The sequence below is a fragment of the Cryptotermes secundus genome, unplaced genomic scaffold (genome assembly GCF_002891405.2).
Source record: "Cryptotermes secundus unplaced genomic scaffold, Csec_1.0 scaffold621, whole genome shotgun sequence".
Classification (NCBI taxonomy): domain Eukaryota; kingdom Metazoa; phylum Arthropoda; class Insecta; order Blattodea; family Kalotermitidae; genus Cryptotermes; species Cryptotermes secundus.
The window spans coordinates 843,980-870,187 of NW_019727103.1; the positions used below are offsets into that span (position 1 = coordinate 843,980).

The window sequence follows — 26,208 nt, forward strand, 5'->3', positions numbered from 1 at the left end:
TATGCTTATTGATCCATGCTGTTAGTGTAGTGCTTTGGTGAATGGATTGTGCAGTTATAATGCACATGTTATTAATAGTTTTTTTTATATTATTCTATATATAGTGTTTCATTTTCGTTCGCGCAGGCTAATCATTTTTAAAATACACACTTTATCAGAGCTACGTCCGTATTCGCGACCGCTGTTAACGTTAAGTGAAAATGTTCGTGAATTTGTGGGTGTTGAAGAGTATATGTATTATTCTTGTCATTAATGATCTGTCATGCAACTCAACTCCAGCATCTCCTCACATACATACACATCATCATGAGGAAAGAGAAGAGGATGGCGGGTATAGCGCAAGAGACAAAAACCACATTTTAAACGGACAGCATCACTCAGAATTTGATCATGAAGCAATATTAGGTGTGCACCTTTTTTTTTTTTTACCTTTAACAGAGCAAATATTTGCATCTATTTTGATAGATTTTTTGGTGGTACGCATTTTCTTCTGGCCTGTGCCAGGCTAGTAATTCAGATCCGCCACTGATATATTCCGGCCATGTCTGTACGTTCAGTTGACGAACATACCAGTCAGTGAGTCTTTCCATGTTACATGAGTCCCTTGTCACCACGGCGTGGTGCGTCCTCAGGTTTCGGATGGAAATATAGTGAATAAGCAGTCGCAGACAGCCAACAAGGGGTGGTTCAGATACGCCACTGATATATTCCGGTCATGTCTGAACGTTCAGTTGACGAACATACCAGTCAGCGAGTCGTTCCACGTTAGATGAGTCCCTTGTCACCACGGCATGGTGCATCTTCAGGTTGTGGATGGAAATATAGTGAATAAGCAGTTGCAGACAGCCAACAAGGGGTGGTTCTTCCAGCTGGGGTGGTTGGGCGTGGAGCTAACAACGCCTCACCAAAAAAATAAGCTTGTTACGAAAATTTGCGAGAAGCCTGAGACCCGAGGGATTCCTTGGATAAATGATCTAAGCAAAAGAAAATTGATATGAGATTTGGTACTTGGAATGTTAGAAATATGTATAGGGCAGGTTCACTCAGGGCACTGGTGAAAGGAATATCAAAATATAAGTTAGATTTAGTGGGAGTACAGGAGGTCAGATGGGGTGAAGGTGGCACTGAATCAGTAGGCAAATATGCATTTATCTGTGGAAAGGGGAATGAGACTGAATTAGGTACAGGTTTTTTCATACATAAGAGACTCATATCAGCAGTTAAGAGAGTAGAGTCCATTAGTGATAGGATGTCGTATATCATACTAAGAGGTTGCTGGTGTGATATTATCCTTCTGAACGTTCACGCCCCAGTAGAAGATAAAATTGATGATATTAAGGACAGGTTCTACAAAGAACTAGAACATGTATTTGATAAATTCCTGAAGTACCACATGAAAATTTTGTTAGGAGATTTTAATGCCAATGTAGATAGGGGAGATACTTTCAAACCAACGACTGGGAATGAGAGTTTGCACGAAATTAGTAGTGATAATGGAGCTAGGGTAGTAAACTTTGCCAAATAAAAAAACTTACAGTCCAAAGTACAATGTTCCCACATCATAACTTTCATAAATTTACTTGAGCATCTACTGATGGGAAGACACACAATCAAATTGGCCATATATTAATAGATAGGAGACAGCATTCAAGTATACTTGATGCCTGATCATTCAGGGCAGCAGATTGTGATACTAACCACTATCTGATGGTGGCAAAGGTTAGGGAAAATCTGGCAGTGAGTAAAAGAACAACGCACAGAGTTCATATGAAGAGGTTCAATCTTAAGAAATTAAACGAGGTAGAGGGTAAGGAGCAGTATTGTGTTGAAATTTCAAATAGGTTTGCAGCTTTGGAAGACTTGGATAGTGAGGTGGATGTTAATAAAGCCTGGGGATCATGATTTATTTAAACCGTCTTGTAGTGCATACACTCATTTATCTCCTCTCCCTCGCACTACATCTTTCGGCATAATAATGCCATCTTCAGGTGCTTACTTATCCACGCCAAACTAGTTCATTGCATGCCTTGTTCTCATATTAAAATAACTAAAATATGTATCTATTATATACATTGTCAAACATTAAAAATAATAAAATTGTTCAGGATACCACATCACTACGTCGCACCTCACTACGCCAGTCACGCCCATTCTCCTCTGTTGGAGCACTCCTTCGCTATCATGTGTGTGTTGTGCTTTTGTTGTGTCTTGCTCCTGTGACTGCGTGTGTTATAACAGTATAACAGTATAACACACGCAGTCACGGGAGCAAGACACAACAAAAGCACAACACACACATGATAGCGAAGGAGTGCTCCAACAGAGGAGAATGGGCGTGACTGGCATAGTGAGGTGCAACGTAGTGATGTGGTATCCTGAACAATTTTAATGTTTTTAACGTTTGACAATGTATATAATAGATACATATTTTAGTTATTTTAATATGAGAACAAGGCGTGCAATGAACTAGTTTGGCGTGGATAAGTAAGCACCTGAAGATGCCATTATTATGCCGAAACATATAGTGTGAGGGAGAGAAGGAGATAAATGAGTGTATGCACTACAAGACGGTTTAAATAAATCATGGACTTAAATCAGTGCAACAGGACGCTAAAATATAACAAAAGCCTGGGGAAACTATTAGAGAGAATATCAAAATTTGTGCCAAAAAAAATCTAGATTATTATGAACTGAAGAAGTGTAAGCCATGGTTAGATGAAGGATGCTCAAAATTATCAGACCAAAGAAAACAAGCCAAATTGCAGTGGTTACAGAATTCAAGCAAAACAAATGGGGATAGTCTGAACAATATAAGACGTGAAACCAACAGGCATTTCAGGAATAAAAAGAGGGAATATCTGAAAGACAAAATCGATGAGCTTGCAACCAACACTAAGAACAAGAACATAGAGGTCTGTATAGTGGAATAAATGACTTTAAGAGGAGTTATCAACCTAAAAGTAACTTAGTGAAGCATAAGAATGATCTGCTTGCAGATACCCACAACATTTTGAATAGATGGAAGAACTACTGCTCTCAGTTATTGAATGTACATAGGCAGATAGAAATACATACAGGTGAGCCTTTAGTACCTGATCCTCGCCCTTTTGAGGCTGAAATTGCTATGGCAAAGTTGAAAAGGTATAAATCGACAGGTAGTGATAAAATTCTGGCTGAACTTATTCAAGCAGGAGGCGAAATATTACGTTCTAAGATCGATAAGCTAATTAATTCTATATGGAATAAGGAAAAATTGCCTGGTCAGTAGAAGGAGTCTATTATTGTACCAGTTCACAAGAAAGGTGATAAAACTGACTGTAGTAATTATCGTGTGATATCAGTATTTTTGCATTCGTCAGATACTGGAGAAAAAATGGGAGTACAGTGAGACAGTACATCAACTGTTCGTAGACTTCAAGAAAGCCTATGATTCACGTAGGAGGGAAGTATTGTACAGTATTCTAATAGAGTTTGGGAAACCTGTGAAACTAGTCAGACTGATTAAAATGTGTTTAAATGAAACATATGGAAAAGTCCATATAGGTAAACATTTGTCTGATAATTTTCCTATCCAGAATGGTCTAAAACAAGGAGATGCTTAATCGCCACTTCTTTTCAACTTTTCTTTAGAATATGCTATTAGGAAGGTCCAGGAACACCAGGTGGGACTGAAATTAAACAGGACACATCAGCTGTTGGTCTATGCTAATGATGTGAATCTACTGGGTGATAATATAGATATCAAAGAAAAACACACAACTTTAATTGACGCAAGTAAAGAGGTCGGTCTAGAAGTAAACATAAAGAAAACTAAGTATATGTTGCCGTCTTGTCACCAAAATGCAGGGCAAAATCATGACATAAAGAAAAGCTAACAGATATTTTGAAAATGTGGCAAAGTTCAAATATTTGGGAATGACTATAACAAATCAAAACCTGATTAAGGAGGAAATTGAACTCGGGTAATGCGTGCTACTATTCAGTCCAGAACCTTTTGTCTTCTCGTCTCCTGTCTTAAAACATAAAAACTAGAATATACAAAACTGTAATTTGCTTGTGGCTCTGTATGGATTGAAACTTGTTCTCTTAGTTTAAGGGAGGAATGTAGACTGAGGATGTTTTAGAACAGGGTACTGAGGAGAATATTTGTACAGAAGAGAGATGAAGTGACAGGAGGTTGGAGGAAACTACATAATGAGGAGCTTCATAATTTTTACTCTTCTCCAAGTACATATAATTAGAATGATCAAGTACTTTATTTTTACATGATTCAAATATGTGAAATCTTTGTTGCCCATCATCTGAGATCTCTATTTCCCCTTTAGTAGTTATAACTGATGTCATGGCATGTGAAGTTGCATAATGTTAAATTATAAACACATCATGCAGGTTCTATTTGAAACACTTTCGTGTGTAGGAAACTATTTTTATGGGAGTTAATGAATACCTGTCAAATAATCACAGATATTTATTAATTTAGGCCTCAGTTAATCTTGTTTTAATGTAAAGTATGGGGAAGTATAATTTTCTTGCATGTTTCGCTGATTACCTGGCGTTTATTTGTTGTTTACCATTTCAAAATGTAATGTAGTATATCCTTCTCTCTCGTTTTCAACCTGCCAGATTCAGTAAAATGTTCCATTTTGAATCATCCATTGTGAGGCATACATTTGCCTACTTTTTATCAGTTTCTAGTGTACTAAAGCTCAGATTGGTATTTGATGAGTGAAACCATCTACCTCGCAGACGTGAATCAAAGGGAAACTTAAAATTGGAAAAGTTAAACCGAAACCAACAAACCAAAATGTTGGCATGGCTTTTCACTTACAATGCGGATACACAAGGTAGTTCAAATATGACCGGGACTGATTTTTTTTTTAAACCAAAATTGCCAAACACTTACTTGCACATGTCAGTCTTCAGCGTACTCCCCTCTGGAGCCAACACATTTTTTCCCAACGTTCTGGAAGCATCCTGATGCCCTTTTCAAAAAAGTTCTGTGGTTGGCAGTGTATCCACTTCCGAACATTCTAGATGGTGGCGTCGTCGTCCACAAACCGCATGCCTTGCAAGTCTGATTTGAGCCTTCCAAACAGGTAGAAATCACTTGGTGCCAAACCAGGACTGTATGGCAGATTTGTCAGAAGGTTCCATTTCAATTTCCGGAGGGTTTCCATTGTTGTTTTGGCCATATGGGGGTGTGCATTGTCTTGAAGGAAGGCTACCCGCTTTCCACGTCTCTTCCGCTTGGATCGGATCTTTTCCTTCATGTCTGTTGCCAGGAGGTCTAAGTAATATGCTGCATTGACTGTTCTGGCATCTGTCAGAAAGTCTACATGGATAACCCCCTGCCAGTCCCAGAAAAACGTTGCCATCACTTTTCATGCCGAATAGCTCCTCCGCGCCCTCTTGGGTTTGGGAGAACTGGTATGCCGCCACTCGCGTGATGATTGCTAGGACTCGGGAATGAAGTAGTGCACCCACGTTTCATCGGTGGTGACTATAGACTTAAAAAATGCATCACCTTCGTCTTCAAACTGCTGTAGGGGATGACTGGCAACGTGCGTGCGCACCATTTTGTTCACGTCCATCAAAGTGTGTGGTACCCACCGTGCATTCACCTTGTGATAGTGCAGGTGGTATTTCACGATGTCTTCTACACTACCAACACTGATGAACAGCATTGCTCCAAGTTCCTTGATAGTGATGCGCCTATTCTCACGAATAAGTGCATCTGCACGATCAGTGTTTGGCTCGGTGACAGATGTTCGCAGCCGACGATCATGCGGTTCATTCTCCACGCACTCTCTGCCCTCTCTGAAGCACTTACACCACTCAAACACACGGGTCCGTGAGAGACACTCTTCCCCATAATGTTGTTGGAGTCTGTGGTGAATTTCAGTGGACGGGACGTTTTCTCCAACGAGGAGTTTGATCACAATGCGTTGTTCCACGCTCCGCGGTCTCTTCTGTTCACTCATCACTCTAGGAACTTCCAGACATGACTGAACAGGTTCTAACCCTAACAGGAGGGAGGGTGGAGGTTGTGGCTTCACTCTCAAGGTCGCACAGCTGCTGCACAGTGCAGCTTGTTTACAAAAAAATCAGTCCCCGTCATATTTGAACTACCTAGTACTTCAGTTACAGTTGTTTGAGGTAAGTTTATAGGAGAGATGACACTGGTATTAGGGTAGGAACAACTTTGAGAAATATGGTTCTCATCAGAACTTAATGCAAAGTTATTCACATATATAGATAATGGAGTTCGTGTTTTATAACTTGGTATAAAGTAGAGTTATTTTGGCCTCCAGAATATTTTAACAGTAGCCTATGTTAACACTGGTGTGCCCTATGTTATAGCAGATCATTTCAGATTCCCTCCTCACTCATTTCTTTGAAATATTTATGAAGAGAAAACCATATTTAATAATACATATTCTGATGTTCCTTACTTCATTGTGGTGCCTGCTTGTTTGATGTTAAGGCAATGTAAGTCTTACTAAAACAATAGTTATTGATTTTGTTGTGTTGAAAATTGCAGTGACATAAATATTGTACCAGGAAACTCAGTTATTAACAGATAAGTAGACGTGGTTATTATGCACAAAGGGACTAATATCTTAGAGTTAATAATGATGAGGATGGTGGCGTTAAAGTTCCTGTAAAAGCAGTGCATTCTTTCCCATGAAGTATCATGAGTAAAACTGATGTCTACGCTTGTGATATATATAAATGACTGTGAAAATGCTGGCAGTGTAGGCCATTTGTGCAGAGCTTAAGATATGATTTATAATATGAATTCTTGCAAACTGTTGATGGGAATTATATCACTATCTTGGGTCTGTAACTAGTCTACTGGGCAAAGTGGTACAACTAGTAGGCTTGAGACTTGCATGTGACTTGAGCAGTTCTTGTAATGTAAGGCTAGTATAATATTTTAAAGAATACCATCATTATTGTGAATTATATTATCTCTTAACTTTAAGAAAGCGTGTGTAGTAGTCACTCAGATTCTGCAGCAGCTACATTATTGACATAACCTGCAGTTGGTAAAGCTACAGTTAGTGAGGGCCATACGCTGAGAAACTGAGGGTAAGGGAAAGTGGCATATCTCAAGTCCTGCCTTGTATATCTTAAGATTAAAATAAGTATCCTGCACCTCAACACGTTTGTCATTTATATGGAAGTACAAGGGGAATATAAGCACAACGTACAAAGAAGCAGGATGTAGTAAGAATATGACTGCATGGATGGTATTGATTGTGGAGGAATTCATCCTCAAAGTCTTAGGTTTCTCGGTGATCACTGGTCTGTCAGCAGACATCAGAAACTCAAACATGGTGATATAACATGTGTTAATTTATACATATGATAACAGTGGCTGAAGTATGAAGAAGTGTGAATATGAAAATTGATGGTTTATGAAGAACTTATATAGAATTCTGTAAATTTGCCCTTATGCTTAATTAACTTTCATGCCATGAAAATGTTGGGGGAATGAATGTGCATACTTAACACTGGCAGTAGATGGAGGTGAGTGGTCAGCTTCAGGACCTGGCCACCTTTCACTAGGAGAAGAAGCCCCCAGTATGAGGTGTAAATCATATGCCTCTCTTTAATAAAATGTTATTATTGATGTGAACAGGCAGCATGAAAGAAGCAGAAGAATTTGACCACTTGGATCCAGTGGAAGCCAAGAGACGACTCCGTATCTTGCTGACGAAGATGGATCTTGATAAAGATGAGAAGATTGATAGAAAAGAATTACATGCTTGGATTTTACGATCATTCAAGTTAGTGTAGTTTCTGAAATTTTTGCAGCATGTCTAATGATTGAATCACCATTTGAATTGATAACTTTTTGTTAGCTCTTCCCTTTTCTGATGCAGAAATTTGAGCATCCAACTTGAGATACAATGAAATGTCTATAAGTATTTAAGATCTTCACACAGTGCAATTTTGTCATTGTCTTCTGGGAGGTCATGGTATTGGTCAGTCTTAGCAAAACAGTATATATGTACATGTGTCCTATTCCAAATGGCTTCCAAGACAGAGCTATTTCTCTGTACACTAGTTTGAATTTGGCACCAAATTTTGCCCTCCCTATGAACTTCCAGAATATCAACCTTTCCTCATGGGATACTCTGTATCTGTACTCTTTATCTCAAAGTATTTTTAGCCAGATTTCCTGGGGTTAGCCAATTCTCGGAATCATCTTCAGGATTTCTCAACTGAAAGTTTTTTTATCTGCATGGAAGGTCAGTAGAATTCCCAAAGTAGGTGGATTATGGCATGGAGTGGCATGATTGACAGTAAGGACAAATGTCCGCATGAGATGCAAGCCTGCAACCATGTCAGCAGGGACTGTAAGCATCGAGTCTTCACAGCCATGCCGAGCAGAGTCAGCACTCACACATACAGTTGTAAGTTATGACAATTTAAATAAGGCCTCTAAATTCAGAATTGTATTTCATTTTGGGGTCTCTTTGTTTGTAGAATGTTATCGGAGGAGGAGTCCCAGGACAGATTTGAAGATGCTGATGAGAATGAAGATGGTGTTGTGACTTGGCCTGAGTATATTGCTGATTCATATGGCATCAACAGCAGTGATGAGGACAGTGATGTTTCTAATGAAGACAGATCAGAAGAAAACAAAGTAAGGTATCTTAGCAGTAAAACTGTGTTATGCCCTTGTGCATGTGCTCCTGAATTTCACCACAAAAACAGGCGACTAGTTGTTTAATGTGTAACATCTATCTTTTGTCAAAAATATTTTTCTGGTCACTTTGTGTACAATTAGTTGTAATTTTTATGTGAAAATTTATATTTTTTGAGGGCAGAATTTATAATTATGAGTAACTCTATAAAGCAGAAATTATTGTTCTGCCTAAAATCCAGTATATATACATATACAGGGTGTCCCAGGAGGAATGCGCCAAACTTCGGGAGGGTGTTCCTTATGTTATAGTATGCTGATATAACCCAAAACACCTATGTCCAAAGTTGAATGGTTACGGAGATAATGGCCCGAGAAAAGTGTGGTCTTCTGGCGAGTCCACGCACTGTACCTGTCAGCTGACATGTCTTATCTATGTTTGTCCTTGAGTATGGTGATTCACACTAGCCATAAGCTCCCTTCAGTATACGTTGCAGACACGTTTTGAATGGGTGGTAGGTTAATTGTGCAGAGTTGCTGAAATGCCTTTTGTGTTTTCAAACGTGGAATATTGTGATATGCATTTTGTGTGTGGATTTTGTGGTGGCAATGCACGTGCTGCTGTTGAAGAATACCAAAGGCGTTTTCCCGGTCGAAGGATTACATGTCGAAGTGTATTTACGCGATTTCACCAGACATTGCGTGATACTGGTTCTCTTCCGAGTGTTTCTGTGCACTCTGAAAGGGAGGATGTACGAATGATAAACACATGAGAGAGTGTTCTTGAGATGGTTAAGAGAAGTCCGCGTCTGTCCACTTGTAGAATGGCTTCTCGCATCGGCATATCACGTATGCAGGTGTGGCGAACTTTACATGATGAAGAGTTGTATCCTTACCATGATCAAAGGGTACAACATCTGGAACCAGGCGACCATGCTCAGCGTATGGATTTATGCCACTGGATAAAAGCTCATCCCGAACTGTTAAGCGTCATTTTATTCAGTGATGAGGCGTCTTTTACCCAGGACGGTATAAATAATTTACGAAATGTGCATACGTGGTCCCGTAATAATCCACATGAGATAATGGAAACGAAATTCCAAAAGAGATTTTCCTTGAATGTACGTTTAATACAGTTATGTAGTCACTATGCGCAGTCAGCCATGTTACGTCAGCGCTTGCCAGTCAAGTGTCATGTATAGTGCTTGGAGACCTAAGGACAATTATGACATGACGATCGAGTATTTTGTACTTCAATTTTATGGCTTCATGTAACTTACAAGTTAGTTTGATGTTATGTACATTATTAATATTACAGAAACCACATATTCCTGCCAGTTTTAATATGTATTTTGTAATCAACAAGTGTGTAACACCGCTCAAAGTTTCACACTTCTCTGGCCATTATCTCCATAACCGTTCAACTTTGGACATAGGTGTTTTGGGTTATATTGGCATACTTTAACATAAGGAACACCATCCCGAAGTTTAGCACATTCCTCCTGGGACACCCTGTGTGTATATATATATATATATATATATATATATATAAATTTAGATTATGTTATTATATATAGGTTCATGGCACCCTGCTAGTTGTTAGATATAACATTGCAGGTTTGAACCATAGAGAATTGTAATTTTTTAAGATAAGAAAGAAGTTCAAACAAAATTTATGTGTTTATCATCTACTTTGATATAAAATTTTGCATTCCTATTTACAGTTGTGCAGTAATTGTTCTCAAACCAGAAATAAAATATAAATTTTGAGTCAGCATCATGTTGTTATTTTATTTCTTCCTCTTCTTTGCTTCATGGTAGATGGAACCAAGCCTGTTTCAACTTCAGGTACATATTACATTTTTTTCAAATATCTTCCTGTTTTTTTTTCATGTTCTTTTCATTTGTGCTGTAGAATCTGTTGCAGTTTCCTTATTCAGTAATTCTGTCTAGGTGGTTTATCCAGTCTTGTCTGTGTTCATCTGGCAGGACTTCAAGATTTCAGTAATCTTTGTATTTTGGAAGAGCATTCTTGGTTGTTCAGTTATATATGTGTGTTTCAGAAGGCTGATGTGACCAATGTTTAGAAGACCAAGTTAGGAAATGTACACATAACATTATTTTTTTAATTATCTCAAAGATTCTAAGAATTACAAAAACTTAACATTGGACATTAAATGTATGGTTCATTTTTTTATCTATGTATATGAGGTCTGACAATAAAGTTTGCAAACCCACCACCGTGTGTGTCATGAAACAAGACCTCAAGGAGTGTATTCTTGTGACGTCACTTTATTACCCAACGCCTTAACCCTTTGACGTGGTAATTTAAATTCCGCGGCCGCGGCTCCTGCGGTAATATATTCAGCCGGCCATTTAAATTTTGCTCGAAAATTATTTATTCATCATTGTTCTTAAATTCTATGAGATAGGAACATGAAACTTTCACTAAAATGCTCTTAAAAGGTGGTTTTATAACCTTACCTTATAATATGCGCGCCCTTTATATCTTCAATGGAAGCAGGTTGTTTAGTATTTGAGCAGTGAATGGGACGCCTTGAAGCATGAAACTTTCACTAAAATTATCTTAAAAGATGGTTTTTATAAACTTACCTTATAATATGAGCGCCCGGTATCTATTCGAGCAGTGTAAGGAAGGCCTTGAAGCATTCGTGTAACCCAACGGTGCCCCACATTCCTCGCTCCGATATTTACGGTCATCCCTCGAAACGACCACCAAGGTCAGTACGATAAAATGACGTCAACTGGAGCGATGATTATGAAGGAATGAGTACTTTTCCCTCCCCCACACACATCCGTATCGTCTCAGGGGGTGACCACAGTGTCCTGCCTTATATTGTGGCGTTTTTCTAAGAAATGGGTGCTATGAACTGTGCGAAAGCAATTGATTTTACGAGAATAAAATTTTGGACAACCCTCTTCTAAGAATTGCAATTGAGTGTGCTACTGTGGCCAGCTCAGGGTAATATGATATTATCAACATCGTAAATATCACGTCTCGGTTGTTTATATCTTCAAAGCAAAGAAAACAGGCCTTTCATAACGGTACAGCTAGAATCCGCTCGCCAGAGCCACAGGAATTTTGCTGCAAGACAGGCATATGTAACGATGACTTATCTCAGCTAAACTCGTTGGCTTAGTATACTCTGTTCTTGTGACAACAGGCCAGCGAAAAATCTAACAATCTACAGCAAAACCACCAATTATTATGGGCGTTATAACATAGGTGTGCAGCTGGACGAAACAGACACGCCGAACCCCCCCAGACGATTTAAATCCCTGACGAACCATACACGACGAACCACGGCAACGGGTTAACTACAGTTCAGCATAACTGTAACACAAATGTTGAACAAGTTGTTTCACAGTTGCTCCTTTCGTGTTAACAACTCTCACTAGACTGTAGAACTGTCCATCTCTCCGTACTGGCTAACCACTGGCTGCTCTCAACACACACTGTCATGCACAGTCCTCAGCTGGCTTCTTATACTGTTGCCTGTTGCCCTAGCAGCATCAGCATCCGCTGTTATGTCACAGTGGGGATGTGTATACTGGCCCTTTGCGTAGCAGCTCCCCCGCTGTTACCTCACAGCAGGGATGTGTTTATTGGCCTGTTACCCTAGCAGCAGCAGCATCCACTGTTACGTCACAGCGGGGAAGTGTTGCCTAACACAGCTCCTCTGTTGTTGCGTCACCGCGGGGAAGTGTTTACCGGCAATGCATGTGTTATCACGTCGCGCTGAGTCCATGATTCCCAACATCGTGCTTGCAGTGGCAGCAATGGGCAGAAACCTCAGTATGGTTTGATGACATTGGCATATCAGCATTTCACAGCTGTGTTGTTGATCTATGGCAGTCTCTTTCTGAGTGGCATCTGTTATTGTTTGAGCGTGTTTTGGTGTGCTGTCGACAGACTGGTGGAGTTTGAATTAGAGTACTGTCTATGAAGGAGTTTTTAGCTAGCAAACAAATAACTGCTAGATCGCTCCTCCTGTTCATCGTATCTAGCCCCCAGTGACTTTTATCTATTCCCGAAGATAAAGGAAACACTGAAAGGAAGGCATTTTGATGACATTGATGGCATCAGGAATAATATGATGGCAGCTCTGAAGGCAGTTCCACAAAACCAGTTCCAAAATTAGATGATAATTAATTGCAATTCAGCAGCTGAAACTGGAGCATTGTATGCCTGATGATGAACCAGTGTAAGGGGCGAAACATGTTGCGTCTGTAAAAACAATAAAAGCAAATGTTGATAGAGTAGTGTCTTCTTTGTTTTTGAATACAGAATATTGTTGTGTAGACTGCATACCTTATATACTTTTATATATCTTAGTATAAAATTGTTTGAAGGGTGGACTAGGTGCTGGCATCAGTGCATAGTTTCCCAAGGGGAGTACTTTGAAAGTGACCACAGTGATATTCAGCAATGAGGTATGTAGCACTATTACGGTAATGAGTTTGCGAACTTATTGTCATTCCACATATTCTACCATGCTGTGGTCTGTAGCCTAAGGGACTAATAATGTTGTTAAATATGACATAAGTGAAAGAAGTCACAAGCAATCTGACAGAGATTTAAATCCAATGTCGAATGCTTGAAATGGGTGTGTATGAGACCTGGGCAAATGCTGCCATTCCCTCCCCGACATCCAAGTTTGAGCATCATACATTATAGTATATAATTTATAGTGGCATTGTTTATATTACAGCTTTTGAGTGATGATAAGGTTATGTTTGAAGCTGCAGATAAAAACAAAGATGGATCTTTGAACAGAGCAGAATTTCTGATGTTCAGCCACCCTGAAGAACATCCTGATATGCTGCCTGTGATTCTTAAACAGGCATTACAGGACAAAGATACAGATGCAGATGGATTTATTAGTTTTAAAGAATTCATTGGTGATAGAGGTAAGGCTGCCTGAGGACATTAGGAGATATGTTGTAAGACATAGTGGTGAAACAGCTTTTGTCCTCGCTAATTGCTAGCATACACATCTAAGTCCTTGGAGCAAAGGTCTCCTTGAAAAGCTAATAATTGCTCAGCTTGGCAATATGTTACTCACCTTTTATGTAACGAAAAGACTGTGTACCATGTTCACTAGATGCCACCACTAGACCCTAGCCAGAGCCAGTCAAATCCAGTCCTGACTCACCCATATTTCTTAAGCTCCATTTTAGTATTATTTTCTCACTTATGCCTATGCCTCAAAATAAGACTCTTCTCTTCAGATATTGTGACAAAAATTTTGTATGAATTTCTCACCTTTTTTTTTTTTTTTTTGTTTCCACTTCATATGGGAAACAATAAAGGAATGAAGTTATGACAATATTATTGAGCAGGAGAAAAGTGAATACCATAAGCCTAGTGTGAAATGGCCAGAGGATAAGAAAGAAGAAATGAAGAAACATACCAAAAGTTTTTGGTTTTCCATTCACAGTATTTGAGAAAATATTATGCTCAGAAATATTTGCTTGTAGCTTTAAATATAAAGAATTGCATGTGATCTGTACCAGGAGATATGTCATGAAGAAGGTTGTACTCCTGAGAATGTGGTTGCACTGTCATATTCTTTGAAAGGAATTTAATATAAACTGTCACAAACCAAGAAGAGATACACGTGATAAATATTTTAGATTTTCACATCCTTCATAGGATGAAGAGGAAGATAGACTTGTAGAGAATGAACAGTATGATCATATAAAAAGTTAGAAATTGCATGTCTAGTCACCAAAATGCAGGGCAAAATCATGATATAAAGATAGTAAACAGATGTTTTGGAAATGTGGCACAATTAAGATATTGGTGAACAACGATAACAGATGGAAACCTGATTCAGGAGGAAATTAAGAGGAGATTGAAGTTGGGTAATGCTTGCTACCAGTCAGCCTAGAACCTTTTGTCTTCTTGTCTGCTGTCAAAAAACCTCAAAATAAGAATATACAAAACTATAATGTTGCCAGTGAAAGTTGGTCTCTGACATTAAGGGAGGAACATAGACTGAGGGTGTTGAGGAGAATATTTGGACCGAAAAGAGATGAAGTGACAGGAGGTTGGAGAAAACTGCATAATGAGGAGCTTCATAACTTATACTCTTCTCCAAGTATAATCAGAATGATCAAGGCAAGGAAGATGAGGTGGGCAGGGCATGTAGCACGAATGAGGGAGACGAATGCGTATAGGATATTGGTGGGAAAGCCAGAAGGAAGGAAACCACTAGAAAGACCAAGGCGTAAGTGGGTGGACAATATTAAAATGGATCTTAGAGAGATAGGATTGGATGGTATTGATTGGATTGATGTGGCTCAGGATAGGGACCAGTGGAGGGCTGTTGTGAACACGGTAATGAACCTTCGGTTTCCATAAAATGCTGGGAAATTGAGTAGCTGCAGAGTTGGCAGCTCCTCGAGAAGGGCTCAGCTCCATAGGTAAGTAAGTAGGTAAACAGTTTCATACCCTCCAAAAGCAAATGCCAGATCTCTGTTGTATGAAATAAGATTCTGTTTACAACCTGACAGTGTTGAATGTATGGGTTAACAAAGTAATATATATGTGGGATGAATCTATGGGAAATAGGGGATCAGTTGAAGTTTCCTTATATGTGCTTGACTTTCTCAGAAAAGTTGTAAGTGAAAATGAGGTAGCATTCTGATATGTTGGGTTTTTGGACTTTATCCATCGTCCTGGTTTTTAAGATAACAAAAGATAACAAATAAAAACACAACGTTTCGGAAACTGGATATGTTTCCGTCCTCAGGTGAAGGAAAACACCTATTCAGTTTGGTCCCTTAGAAAGAGCTAGCCTCAATCACTGGACAAACCGATGTCACAAAACATGAAGATTATAAAAACCTGAGACCAGGCTAAGTCCATGACAGCTAATAAGAAAAATATTCATAACAAACTGTAGCAAACACTTACAAGCGTGGAACCAGGATAGATAGATCTGTAGAAATTTATGCCACGAAACTAAACTCATAACCAGGTCCATGACCCCACGGCATGGAATAGAAAGAAGAACTAGTAACAAAAACTAATAGTGTCTAACTAGCGTCGACAGTGGAGTAAATCACGTCTATCTAATATAGAACTTAATAGAAATAAATAAAAGCATATATCACGTCATACAGATCTTCTATGTGAATTGGTGACTTCATTGCTGATAATGGGGATCCAAATGGGAGAAAAGTCCAAACTGGGTTGGCTAATTGGGTTGGACGAGCATGCCATATGGGCCGCTTCCTTGTATTTCCTATACCTGATGTGGCTTTCAATATCCAAAATCTTAGCTTCATCCCAACCTACCCTATGTCCCTCTTCATAGGCATGTTGGGCTAATTTAGATTTTTCTAGAAGACCTACTTTTAGGTTATGCCTATGTTCCCGGAGCCGCACGTCGTGTTTTTATTTGTTATCTTAAAAACCAGGACGATGGATAAAGTCCAAAAACCCAACATATCAGTGTGTTATACTCCATCGTCAGAATCCTATAGTAACTACATGAGGTAACATTGTTTTCAGATTTCTTCAGTAGACATAACAGGAACATAATTGTGTGTACAGTGGTCCTGCACACCATCAGAACTGTGAACATACTGATGATGAACCAGTGATTTCTTAAGAATAGACATACTCATGTGGAGGTAGAATCTGTGCTTCCAAACACTGAAAAATATAGGAGATATGTTGATATAGACTTGAAAGGATTCTGACGATGGTGTATACTGTACTTCTTTTGGCTTATTTTGGACTTCACCCATCGTCTGGTATATAAAAGACAAAAAAAAAATACGAAGTTTCGGAGACTGGATCTGTCTCCGTCTTCAGGTGGATAGGGAAGGATAAACCTACTCAGTTGGGTCACTTAGAAAGAGCTAGTCTCAATCACTGGACCTGGTCATCGTGGTTTTTTTTTTTTTGTCTTTTATACACCAGACGATGGGTGAAGTCCAAAATAAGCCAAAAAAGTACACATGTTGATATGTTTAACACTGTGGGCTGGTCCACCATGGTACGTTTGTCGCCAGCAAATGGAATGTAACAGAGATGGACAGCTTGTAGTTTCTTCAATTCTCTGAACTCAAGAAGCAAATGATAAAGAACAGAAAGGTTGATATAAATGGGGAGACTGTAATTTGGAGGGAAATTGATGGCTGTGATACTGCAGAGTTGATCCTCACCACATATTTTGTAAATATCCATGTAATGTAACTGAATTTTACATACTGCAGACAGTAGATGGGGCTGAACAGCGAACTGAACATCACATTGCCAGTAACATAAATCAGGTGTGTGATAGCCCTCTACCAGTGAGTGCAAAAAAAGATATGAGATCTGAAATGTTTATTCCAGAAATGTACAATCCCCCAAGAACTACCGCCAGTCTTATGAAAACCTTACAGGAAAGAACAAACATGATGATAATGACTGGGAAGAGGGAAACAGAATTCTCATTAATAACCATGTGGACTGCCATCTTTCTGCCTGATTTACTTTTGCAAATTTATCATAGACATTATCATCATCATCATTGGTTTTCATTTCAATCATTCACATCCCATGATTTCTGAAATGTTAAAGGAATTGTGGACAGTTGTTCCAATGTTAAATTGCTTCTTACAGAACTACAGTCCTCATTTCAGACTCAGACAAATAAATATATCTCCACTGAACATTTTAAAGTATTTCTTTAAATTTACAAAAATTCAAAAAAATAAATAAAAAATTCATTGCTAAACAATAAATAATGGGACCAGGCATTATAACAGGCATTTGCACACTGTAACTAGAATGTGTGAGTTTGATCTCTGCAGACTTTAAAATTGTCATATATCACAACACAGCTTTATGTAGGTACATCAGTCTGGTGCAAAGCCAATGCATTGTAAATTATTATGCAATCCAGGTACAGTGAAGCCCTCATATATTTTCTGGAGGTTGAAGCAGTTCAAGCTTCTTATGTAGAGAAACACTTTAAAGAGGCAGGCTCATAAAGGCATATCAAATTCATTTTTGCCCCAGGTAAAACAATTCATAAAATATAGTAATATCCTAACACATTAAAAATATTATTGAAATCATTATAATTAAATTGCCGGTGGAAGCTAAAATGTCTGTAACCATCTCTTATACATGGTCAGGGTTAGTAATGAGCTAGTCAGCTTGAGAGAAAAAGTAACGTCTGAAAGCATGGTAAGTGGATAAAATAGTTTCATAACATTAAAGTGGTGCTTCTTATGTGGGAAACCTTTTAAGGTTTTGTAAGTTTTGAGGTTTTCACGGCGATGACAATGAAGAAAGTCGTCTTCTGGGTTTAGGCACCGTGTATTCTTCGTTTCGGCCAACGTTCCTCCGAAACGTAAGCCGAAACGAAGAATACACGGTGCCTAAACCCAGAAGACGACTTTCTTCTTTTAAGGTTTTGTTTTGATTTTCAGCTAAACATCAAGATAAAGAATGGCTGGTAGTGGAAAAGGAAAAGTTTGATAATGAATTTGATAAAGACAAGGATGGAAAGCTTAACAGTGCTGAAATTTTATCATGGGTTGTGCCTAGTAACGAGTAAGTAGAATGCACTTGCTTATGATGTATTTTTATATGTATATAGGCATTGATTTAGATATGTGTATTTATAGCAAAGGAGCTGTTGGCAGCAGAGAAGCTTGTAAGTAATGTGTAAATAAAGTTTCCAGAAAATAATGGTGGGATTTTGAGAAGAAATGTTTAGAAAAATGAGAAACATTCAAGAAATCAATATTTTATTTTAAAGTGTACCTGAAATAGTTTTGATCATAATTAGGAAGTTTTCACTTGTGCACTATTCATAGCTCTGCATATGTCCAGTAGATATTCCACTTCTTGCCACACGTGTTATAGCACATCTCTTGTTACTGGCTCAGCAGCTTCTCTTATTCTTGTAAGATTTGAGGCTTTCACGGCGGTGACTATGAAAGCCCAGAAGACTGCTTTCTTCTCTTATTCTTGCTTTCTGATGATTCAGGCCTCAAACTTTGTTCATATAAACATAATTCTCTACATAACCCCAACAGCGGTAAGCAGTGTCAAATCAGAGCTCTTGGGTGGCCATGGAATTTAACCATCCCTGCCAATCTATCTTCCAGGAAATATCACACTAAGAATTTCTATAACATATCTTGAGAAATGCAGCAGTTACCCATCTCTGCTGCTGGTCACCTGTGAAACTGTTTGAGTGGAGGAATGTAAAGGTTCAGCATTCGGTGTGATGTCTTTACTTCTACATTAGAGAAGCCCTGAATCATCTGCCTTTAAACCTGGAAGAAGTTTTGGCCATGAACAAAGAAGCTGTACAGGGTCTGAGACATGGCAAGCATAGCAGTCACTTCCTTTATGCGATTACAACGATTTATGGTTGTATTATGGCTGTGACAATTTTTTTCAGTGGGGGGTGGGGGGAACTTTACATTGATGAGACCAGTGCATTATCTAAGAGCAGTACTGCATGAAGATACGAAGGGGGACCCAAAAATAACCGGAACCGACCTGTTGCGTGCGCATGCTTTGTAGTTACGAGTTGTGCTGCTAGGTGGTGTTAGCTGGGGGTCTCCCGCGACTGTTAGTGAGCTGGTGTCAGTCTGAATTAAGTGGTTTGTCTGTGGTGCTCTGTTGTGTGCGTTCCTGTTTCAACCCTTTGGCGATTAGTGAGATGGCCAACCAGAAGGAACAAGGAGTGTGCATGAAATTTTGCTTTCTGTTAAGGAAAACTGCAGCGGAGACTGTTGGGATGCTTCGGCAAGCCTTTAATGATGATGCTTTGGGGAAATCACAGGTCTACGAGTGGTTTTCCCGTTTCAAATCTGGCAACATGTCAACAGAAGACATGCCACGCCCCGGGCGTCCTTCGACAGGAAGAAATGACGAAAACATTGCCAAAATCAAACGTGCAATTGATGAAGATCGTCGAAAGACCATTGACCAACTTTCTGAGGAAACGAACATCTCATGGAGCACGGTCCAGCGAATTTTAACCGAAGGTTTGCACATGAGACGGGTGTCTGCAAAATTTGTTCCTCGCTTGCTCGGAGATGACCAAAGAGAAAACCGCGTGAATGTTTGCCGCGACTTGAAGAGTGAAGTGCAGAACGATCCAGAATTTCTTAAAAGAATTATGACTGGCGATGAGTCTTGGTGCTACGGGTACGATCCAGAATCAAAGCAATCATCAAGCCAGTGGAAAACTCCAACTTCACCACGACCGAAGAAAGTGCGTCAATTGCGATCCAATGTGAAAACAATGTTTATTTGTTTTTTTTATGTGAATGGCATTGTCCACAAAGAGTTCATTCCGCCAGGACAAACAGTGAACCAACATTTTTACCCGGATGTGTTACGAAGATTACGAGAGAGTGTGCGACGAAAACGGTCCAAAATGTGGAGAAATGGGAACTGGTTGCTTCACCACGACAATGCTCCAGCCCACACAGCTTTGACGGTCCGACAGTTTTTGACAAGCAACAACATGGTGATTGTGCCTCATCCACCTTACTCACCCGACCTGGCTCCGTTGGACTTTTTTTTGTTTCCACGGATGAAGAGAAGTCTGAAAGGAAAGCGATTCCGTGATGTGGATGAAGTCAAAGAAAACACGCTAAAGGCTTTGAACAGTATCCAGCCTCAAGAATTCCAGCACTGTTTTGAGCAGTGGCAAAAGCGTTGGGACAAGTGCATTAATGCACATGAACAATACTTTGAAGGGGACTAATATACAGTTCAATAAAAATGTAAAAATAAAAAATAACAAAAATAAATTCCGGTTATTTTTGGATCCCCCCCTCGTACATTTTGTCTTTCAGGAAATAACAGACTTTTTATTGAACGAGTTTTGGAAAATGTCTTTATCCATTTCTGCTTTATTTGGCTATAGCAAAATACAGGAGACCAGTATGTTTTAATACCTTGATACAATCATGTTTCTTTTCCTTCACCTGTCACTACAAGTTACATTTTATGGTGTCCAGATGCATATGCATAACACATGACCATGAGAATATTCTTTAGATGAATTATACTCAGGAACACATTCTGCCCTGGCCAAAGCAAGGTTGCTTTTAGCTAGCCCTTTCCAGTATAGTCCACACAAATAAGCTTTGTCAGGTTTCAGATTTTCTTCTAGCACAAATTTCTGTAAGCCAGTGCATAGTAATCAGTTGGAGCAGTATTGGCACTAGGAGCAATTTCACAAATGCCCGCGCCATAGCTCAAGTGGTTAGTCACTGGCTTCCCACCGCGATGGCCCAGGTTCGATTCCGGGTCTGGTGAAGTGGGATTTGTGGTGGACAAAGTGGCACTGGGGCAGGTTTTCTCCGATTACTTCGGTTTCCCCTGCCAATATTCATTCCACCAATTGCTCCACAATCGTCCTCACCTATCATCTGGGGCTGGTACAATAGGCCAGAAGTGGCCCCAGTACAAGGGACTTAGTCCCACCCCACTAGCAGTAAAAAGAAAAAATCACAAATACTGTGGTATTTCTTTGGTTGGGTCAAGAATTTTCCTCACACTCTCCAAACAAATTCTGGGGTCCATGCAAACTCCTATCCAATGGGAACTGCAGGCTCTTTCCTTGGGGCTAAAGTGTGAAACTGACCACTCACCTTCAGTTAGTGCCGAGGTCAAGAAAATGTAGATCCGTACATCCTCTCCCCCATACACCTTCATGGTATAGTACTTAATTAGTTAAGCACAAGGGAAGCTTTACCTTACCTTTACTTTAGCATTACATAAATCTGGTCACCCATCTAGATGAGGCCTTTAATTCACCATCCAATTCCTCATACAGCTTCTGTGCACACATGGGACCAGCTGTGTGATTGACAGTCTAGGGGCCAAACATCCAGCTTCGTGTATAATGACTTTCTTGTAGTCTGATGCTTGGAAGATACAGCACTCCATCATATATCTGCATAAATTTCATTATTGTAATCTTGGTGGCATGAGTGGCTTGTAACCAGCCCTGTGCAATAATCTGTGACTGATTCCACCCTACCCAAATTTAGAAAATGCAAGTTTCTGTTCTTCTATTTTTGGGAAATTTCACGTTATTCAGAGGTTACCAGTCTCTTCTGCAATACCTGGGACACAGTTCACTATAGAGAAAGTGACAAACATGGACTTCACATGTTATCTTTGAGAAATTTCAGCTGTAATGCAGAAACTATTTTTCATCTTCTCCCTCTCAGTTCCACCATTCCCCTTGAATGGTTTACATATTACCAGCTGGTCATACCCCTTTTCCTATGATGCCAATAACTTAACTACAAACAGTGCAGTAGAAGTGGAATTTCTGGGTCTTCCACTATTGTTTTATGGCAAACTGACAGCAACAAACTGTGGTTGGTGTTATACCAGATTATAGTGTTGCCATACTATGGAAAGAGGGAATGTTTATCTCTTCCTATAATTCATTTATTTAAATCATCTGCTCAGATTGATGGCCAAACCCATCAGCATTGTCGTCATCATGGATTAGTCCTCTGTGCGCCTGTTTCATCCTATTGAAGAATGTATCGATCTTGCCACCTGAATACTAGACACCTCTCACTTTTTATCCAACCTGGACTGTATAACAAGCTTTGTTTAGGAATATCCTGTTTCTATTCCAAACCTGAAGTGACTAATGTCACAGCAGAGTAGGCAATGGTAGGCCTGCCACCTTCACTTCCACCTGACTTTGATCATTTAACACACACTTATGAAAGACATTTGGAAGCTGTTGTACCTGCAGCAACCCCTTCCCCCATTTCCACTCTTACTGTTAGACCATCTCTCCTTTTCCCTCCTCAACCCTGCACTGGTTATTCAAGATGATGAAAAGATAAAAGCCTAGTTCAAACACATGTGCATTTGTAAAAATATGGGATTATATGGCACAAATGAAGAAAGCCAAGGTCACATGCAAACCAAACAATGTGTAGCCGAATAATGAAGTTGACTGTATAAAATCTCTACTTTTTGATCTTGCCTTGGATTTGAGCTTTTGTTATTTGTTTCTCCGTACTTTATCAGAACTTCATCTGTACTGCATTTGGTGGTCAGGACATGCCCCACATTTTGTGTTACCTGAGGGGTCATTAATTATGTTCACAATAGCCTGCTACCATTCCACAGTTTCAAATCCTGTTTTTCTAAGATATATTTTAATATCGTCCCATCTGCATCTAACTCTTTCATATTTTTTGACTAGACTTTGTATGCATTTATCATTTCCCGCATGCGTTCTCTATGTTCATCCCATTTCATTATGCTTGCTTTGATCAACCTAGTTCTGTTTGCTGAAGAATACAAGTTATTTAGTTCATCAGTCTCATGTCTGAGTGTTGAAAATAATTCTGGGAATAGAAATTAATCAAGCGATCCTTAAATAGGCAAAACTGTATATGTTAGAAAATGGCTAAATAAGATTTTTAACCAAATGATGACTTTCATTAAACATGCATAATGCATGCAGAAAGTACAGAAAATGAAATGGTTTGTATAGCTAGGAAGGGCTGCTTGAATAGTCTTGAATTCAGAAGGTTAGGAAACATTGGTATTGATAGTATCACAAAGTAATTTCCTGTTGCCAGTTGCTTTATTATTACTGAAACTACATGGAGAAGAGTGCTGCACGAATACCTGATTGCCAGAAAGCTGGTAAAGAAATTCCCCGTCTTTTACAAAACCCAAAGTTTCATTACTTCATTCACAAAAGTCCACCCTTTGACTCTGTTATGAGCTACTTGAATCCAGCCATACTCTCAAAGCCTATTTTTTAGCTCCATTTTAATATTATCTTTCCATGTTCATGTAGTTTTCCCACATATTTTTTTTACTTCATTTCAACTAAAATGTAGTTGCATTTTTTCTCTCCTTTGTATGTGCTTCATGTTCTACATAGTTCATCCTCCATTTTATTACCCAAAGTTATGAGGTTAATTAAAAAAGTAAGGGCACTTAATCTTCTCTTAATTACAAAGGAAAGTTTATTGCTGTACTTAATTAATTAAGCACTATGTCATGGAGATGTCTGGAGGAGCAGGGGTATAGCTTCACATGCTCTTAACTTTGCACCAGTTGGAGGCAAGTTGTCAGGTTCATGCCGTACCCCTGGGTACAAAAAGTAAACAAGAACAAATGTACCTCATTTTTATATAATGTCATAGCTTCTCTGAACCTAAGTTACTTTGGTGTATGAGCTTCCTGATGCCATATGCAAAGAATGTTGTCAGCTGCATACAAAGCAACGTATGCACTTCATCCTGGACCTCCAAGTCAGCATCCATATAGTGCATCTTTTAGCCATCCAGAAATATGGTAATCAGGTGAGGCAAGACCTGAATTGTGCTGAATTCTAGTTTTCAAATAATTTTGATAGTTGCTACTGCTGTATGAGGTAGAACATCGTCATGATGCAGAACAGCTCTTTTAGAAGCATTTGTCTGTGAGTACTATGAATAGCAGGTTTCAGTTAATATTCACACCATGTTGGGCACTATTGGTCATCTGTCTGTGATCCTGATATGGGGCTAAATGTTTCAGAACAGCAGAAAAATCACTTTACCAGCAGAAGGCCCATTTCTTAATTTTTTGGCCCAGGGCAGTGACGTGTTGCCACTCTGTGCTTTGATGTTTCCTATCAGGTTCATAATGATAAACCTGTGTTTCATCTCCTTTGAAAATTCGCTGCAGAGAAGCTTATCCCTCTTCACAGGGCCATTGCAGAGATTGCATGCATGTTTCTACGTTTGCCCATTTGTGCTCATCCGTAAGATGTTGGTACTCATTTTGTAGAAGTGTCGTGATACCCAAGGTCATCATGGATGTTGAAATATGCAGATCCATGGCTAATGTCGAACTTCTTGGTTGTATCAGTAGCAGTAATCTACCTGTTCTCTTGAAATGGGGCAATATCTTGTTCAACATTGCTATATGTTTATGAAGTTGTTGAATGATTGAAATGGTTTTCATCAGCAATTGTGGCCAATTCTTCCACATGCATCCACCTCCCTAAGCAACTCACTGAAGATTTGGAAAGAATGCTGAAAATTTGCAGTGCTCAGTAACAGTGCAGTGTACATAATCATGAATATTTTAGCTGTAATTAGATTATAAGTACATGATGTATGTACTGTGCAATGTTACATGTCTAGAAATGAGTACACATGTTAAACATATTCTGTCTGAAAGGTCTCTTAGGATTTTGATACAAGGAGGAATTACTCTATTATCCTTCTGCTGCATTGGCGCCAGTGGAGAGTATGTCATGTTGACAGGTACTGGTCTAATTATGCACTTCACATTCCAACGTTTAACTTTATGTTTAAGCCAGGGAAGCTGATCAGTATAATGAATGGTTACAGGATCAGCATGTGTGAGTCTCAAACTTCTGAGGTCAAACAAAAAAAAGTGTGTTGGTCTCAATTTGAATATTGATTTTTCAGTCTCAAACCTCCAGAATTTTCATATAAGTCCTTTTACCTTATGCAGTAGCACACAGACTACCCAGTCTGTCAGACTCGTAATGGTTGGCAATGCTGGTATGAATCAGGTTGTGAACAAAGTATCAATTTCAGTGGATTTTTTCCAGCCCATGATGAAAAAGGGCACAGCTCTAGAATTGTTTTTGTTTTAAGTACATTGATTTGTGAAAATGGTTCATTCAAGAAGGACCCTCTGTCAAGAGGGCTTAGTGATATGAATATGACTGCACTGTGTAGGGTGGCTACTGCCATAGATTGTGATCACAGTGAAAAAATTGGTCTGGTAGAGAAAATTATCATTCTATTCTCACTCCTCAAAATTTTTCCAATTCTCATCTCAAAGTAAGAAAGTCATTCTTGAATATTCATAATAGAGAGTGTATAATTTGTATACAGTTCCTGGCAGGGGTACACTTTTTTCCTTTACAACTATATCTAGGCCTGCTTTGAGATCCAACTAGCCTCCTATCCAATTGGTACAAGGGGCTTTTCTCCCAATAGTAAAGCAGCTAGAACATTACACAGACCATTCACCTGTGTTTAGTCCCAAGGTGAAGAATGCAAGGAGTTACACGTTTGCTTCCCATACTTCTTTGTGGTCTGGTACGTATTTAACTAGAAAACTTTACTTCCTTCTTATATTTTATACAGATTTCTAGTTACTTTGGAATTTATTTTTGCAGTGAGATTGCTGATGAAGAAGTGATCCATTTGTTTGCATCATCAGATGATGATCATGATGACCTGCTGACATTTGATGAAATCCTGGATCACCATGAAATATTTGTGGGCAGTGAAGCTACAGACTATGGTGACCATTTACACAACATCCATGTCTTCCAGGATGAACTTTGAAGGGTGACATTTTGTAGAGTATGTATACATATGGCACTGCCTTACATACTTTCTGTATTTGTTATAATATAGAAAGAAATGTACAGCACAACTTTTGTATTTTACTATTTTTCTTTTCTTGCTAGTGGGGTGGGACCAAGTCCCTTGCACTGCAGCCACTTCTGGCCTATTGTACCAGC

The 26,208-nt window shown here is 39.1% G+C and overlaps 1 protein-coding gene across 1 annotated transcript; it reads left to right on the forward strand.

The window, feature by feature from the left end:
- Positions 1-26,208, forward strand: LOC111864446 (reticulocalbin-2). The gene is made up of 6 exons (XM_023851686.2): positions 1-405; positions 7,646-7,793; positions 8,497-8,656; positions 13,390-13,588; positions 18,116-18,239; positions 25,858-26,208. The coding sequence occupies exons 1-6, from the start codon at positions 201-203 to the stop codon at positions 26,027-26,029; spliced, it is 1,008 nt and encodes a 335-aa protein (XP_023707454.1). The 5' UTR covers positions 1-200; the 3' UTR covers positions 26,030-26,208.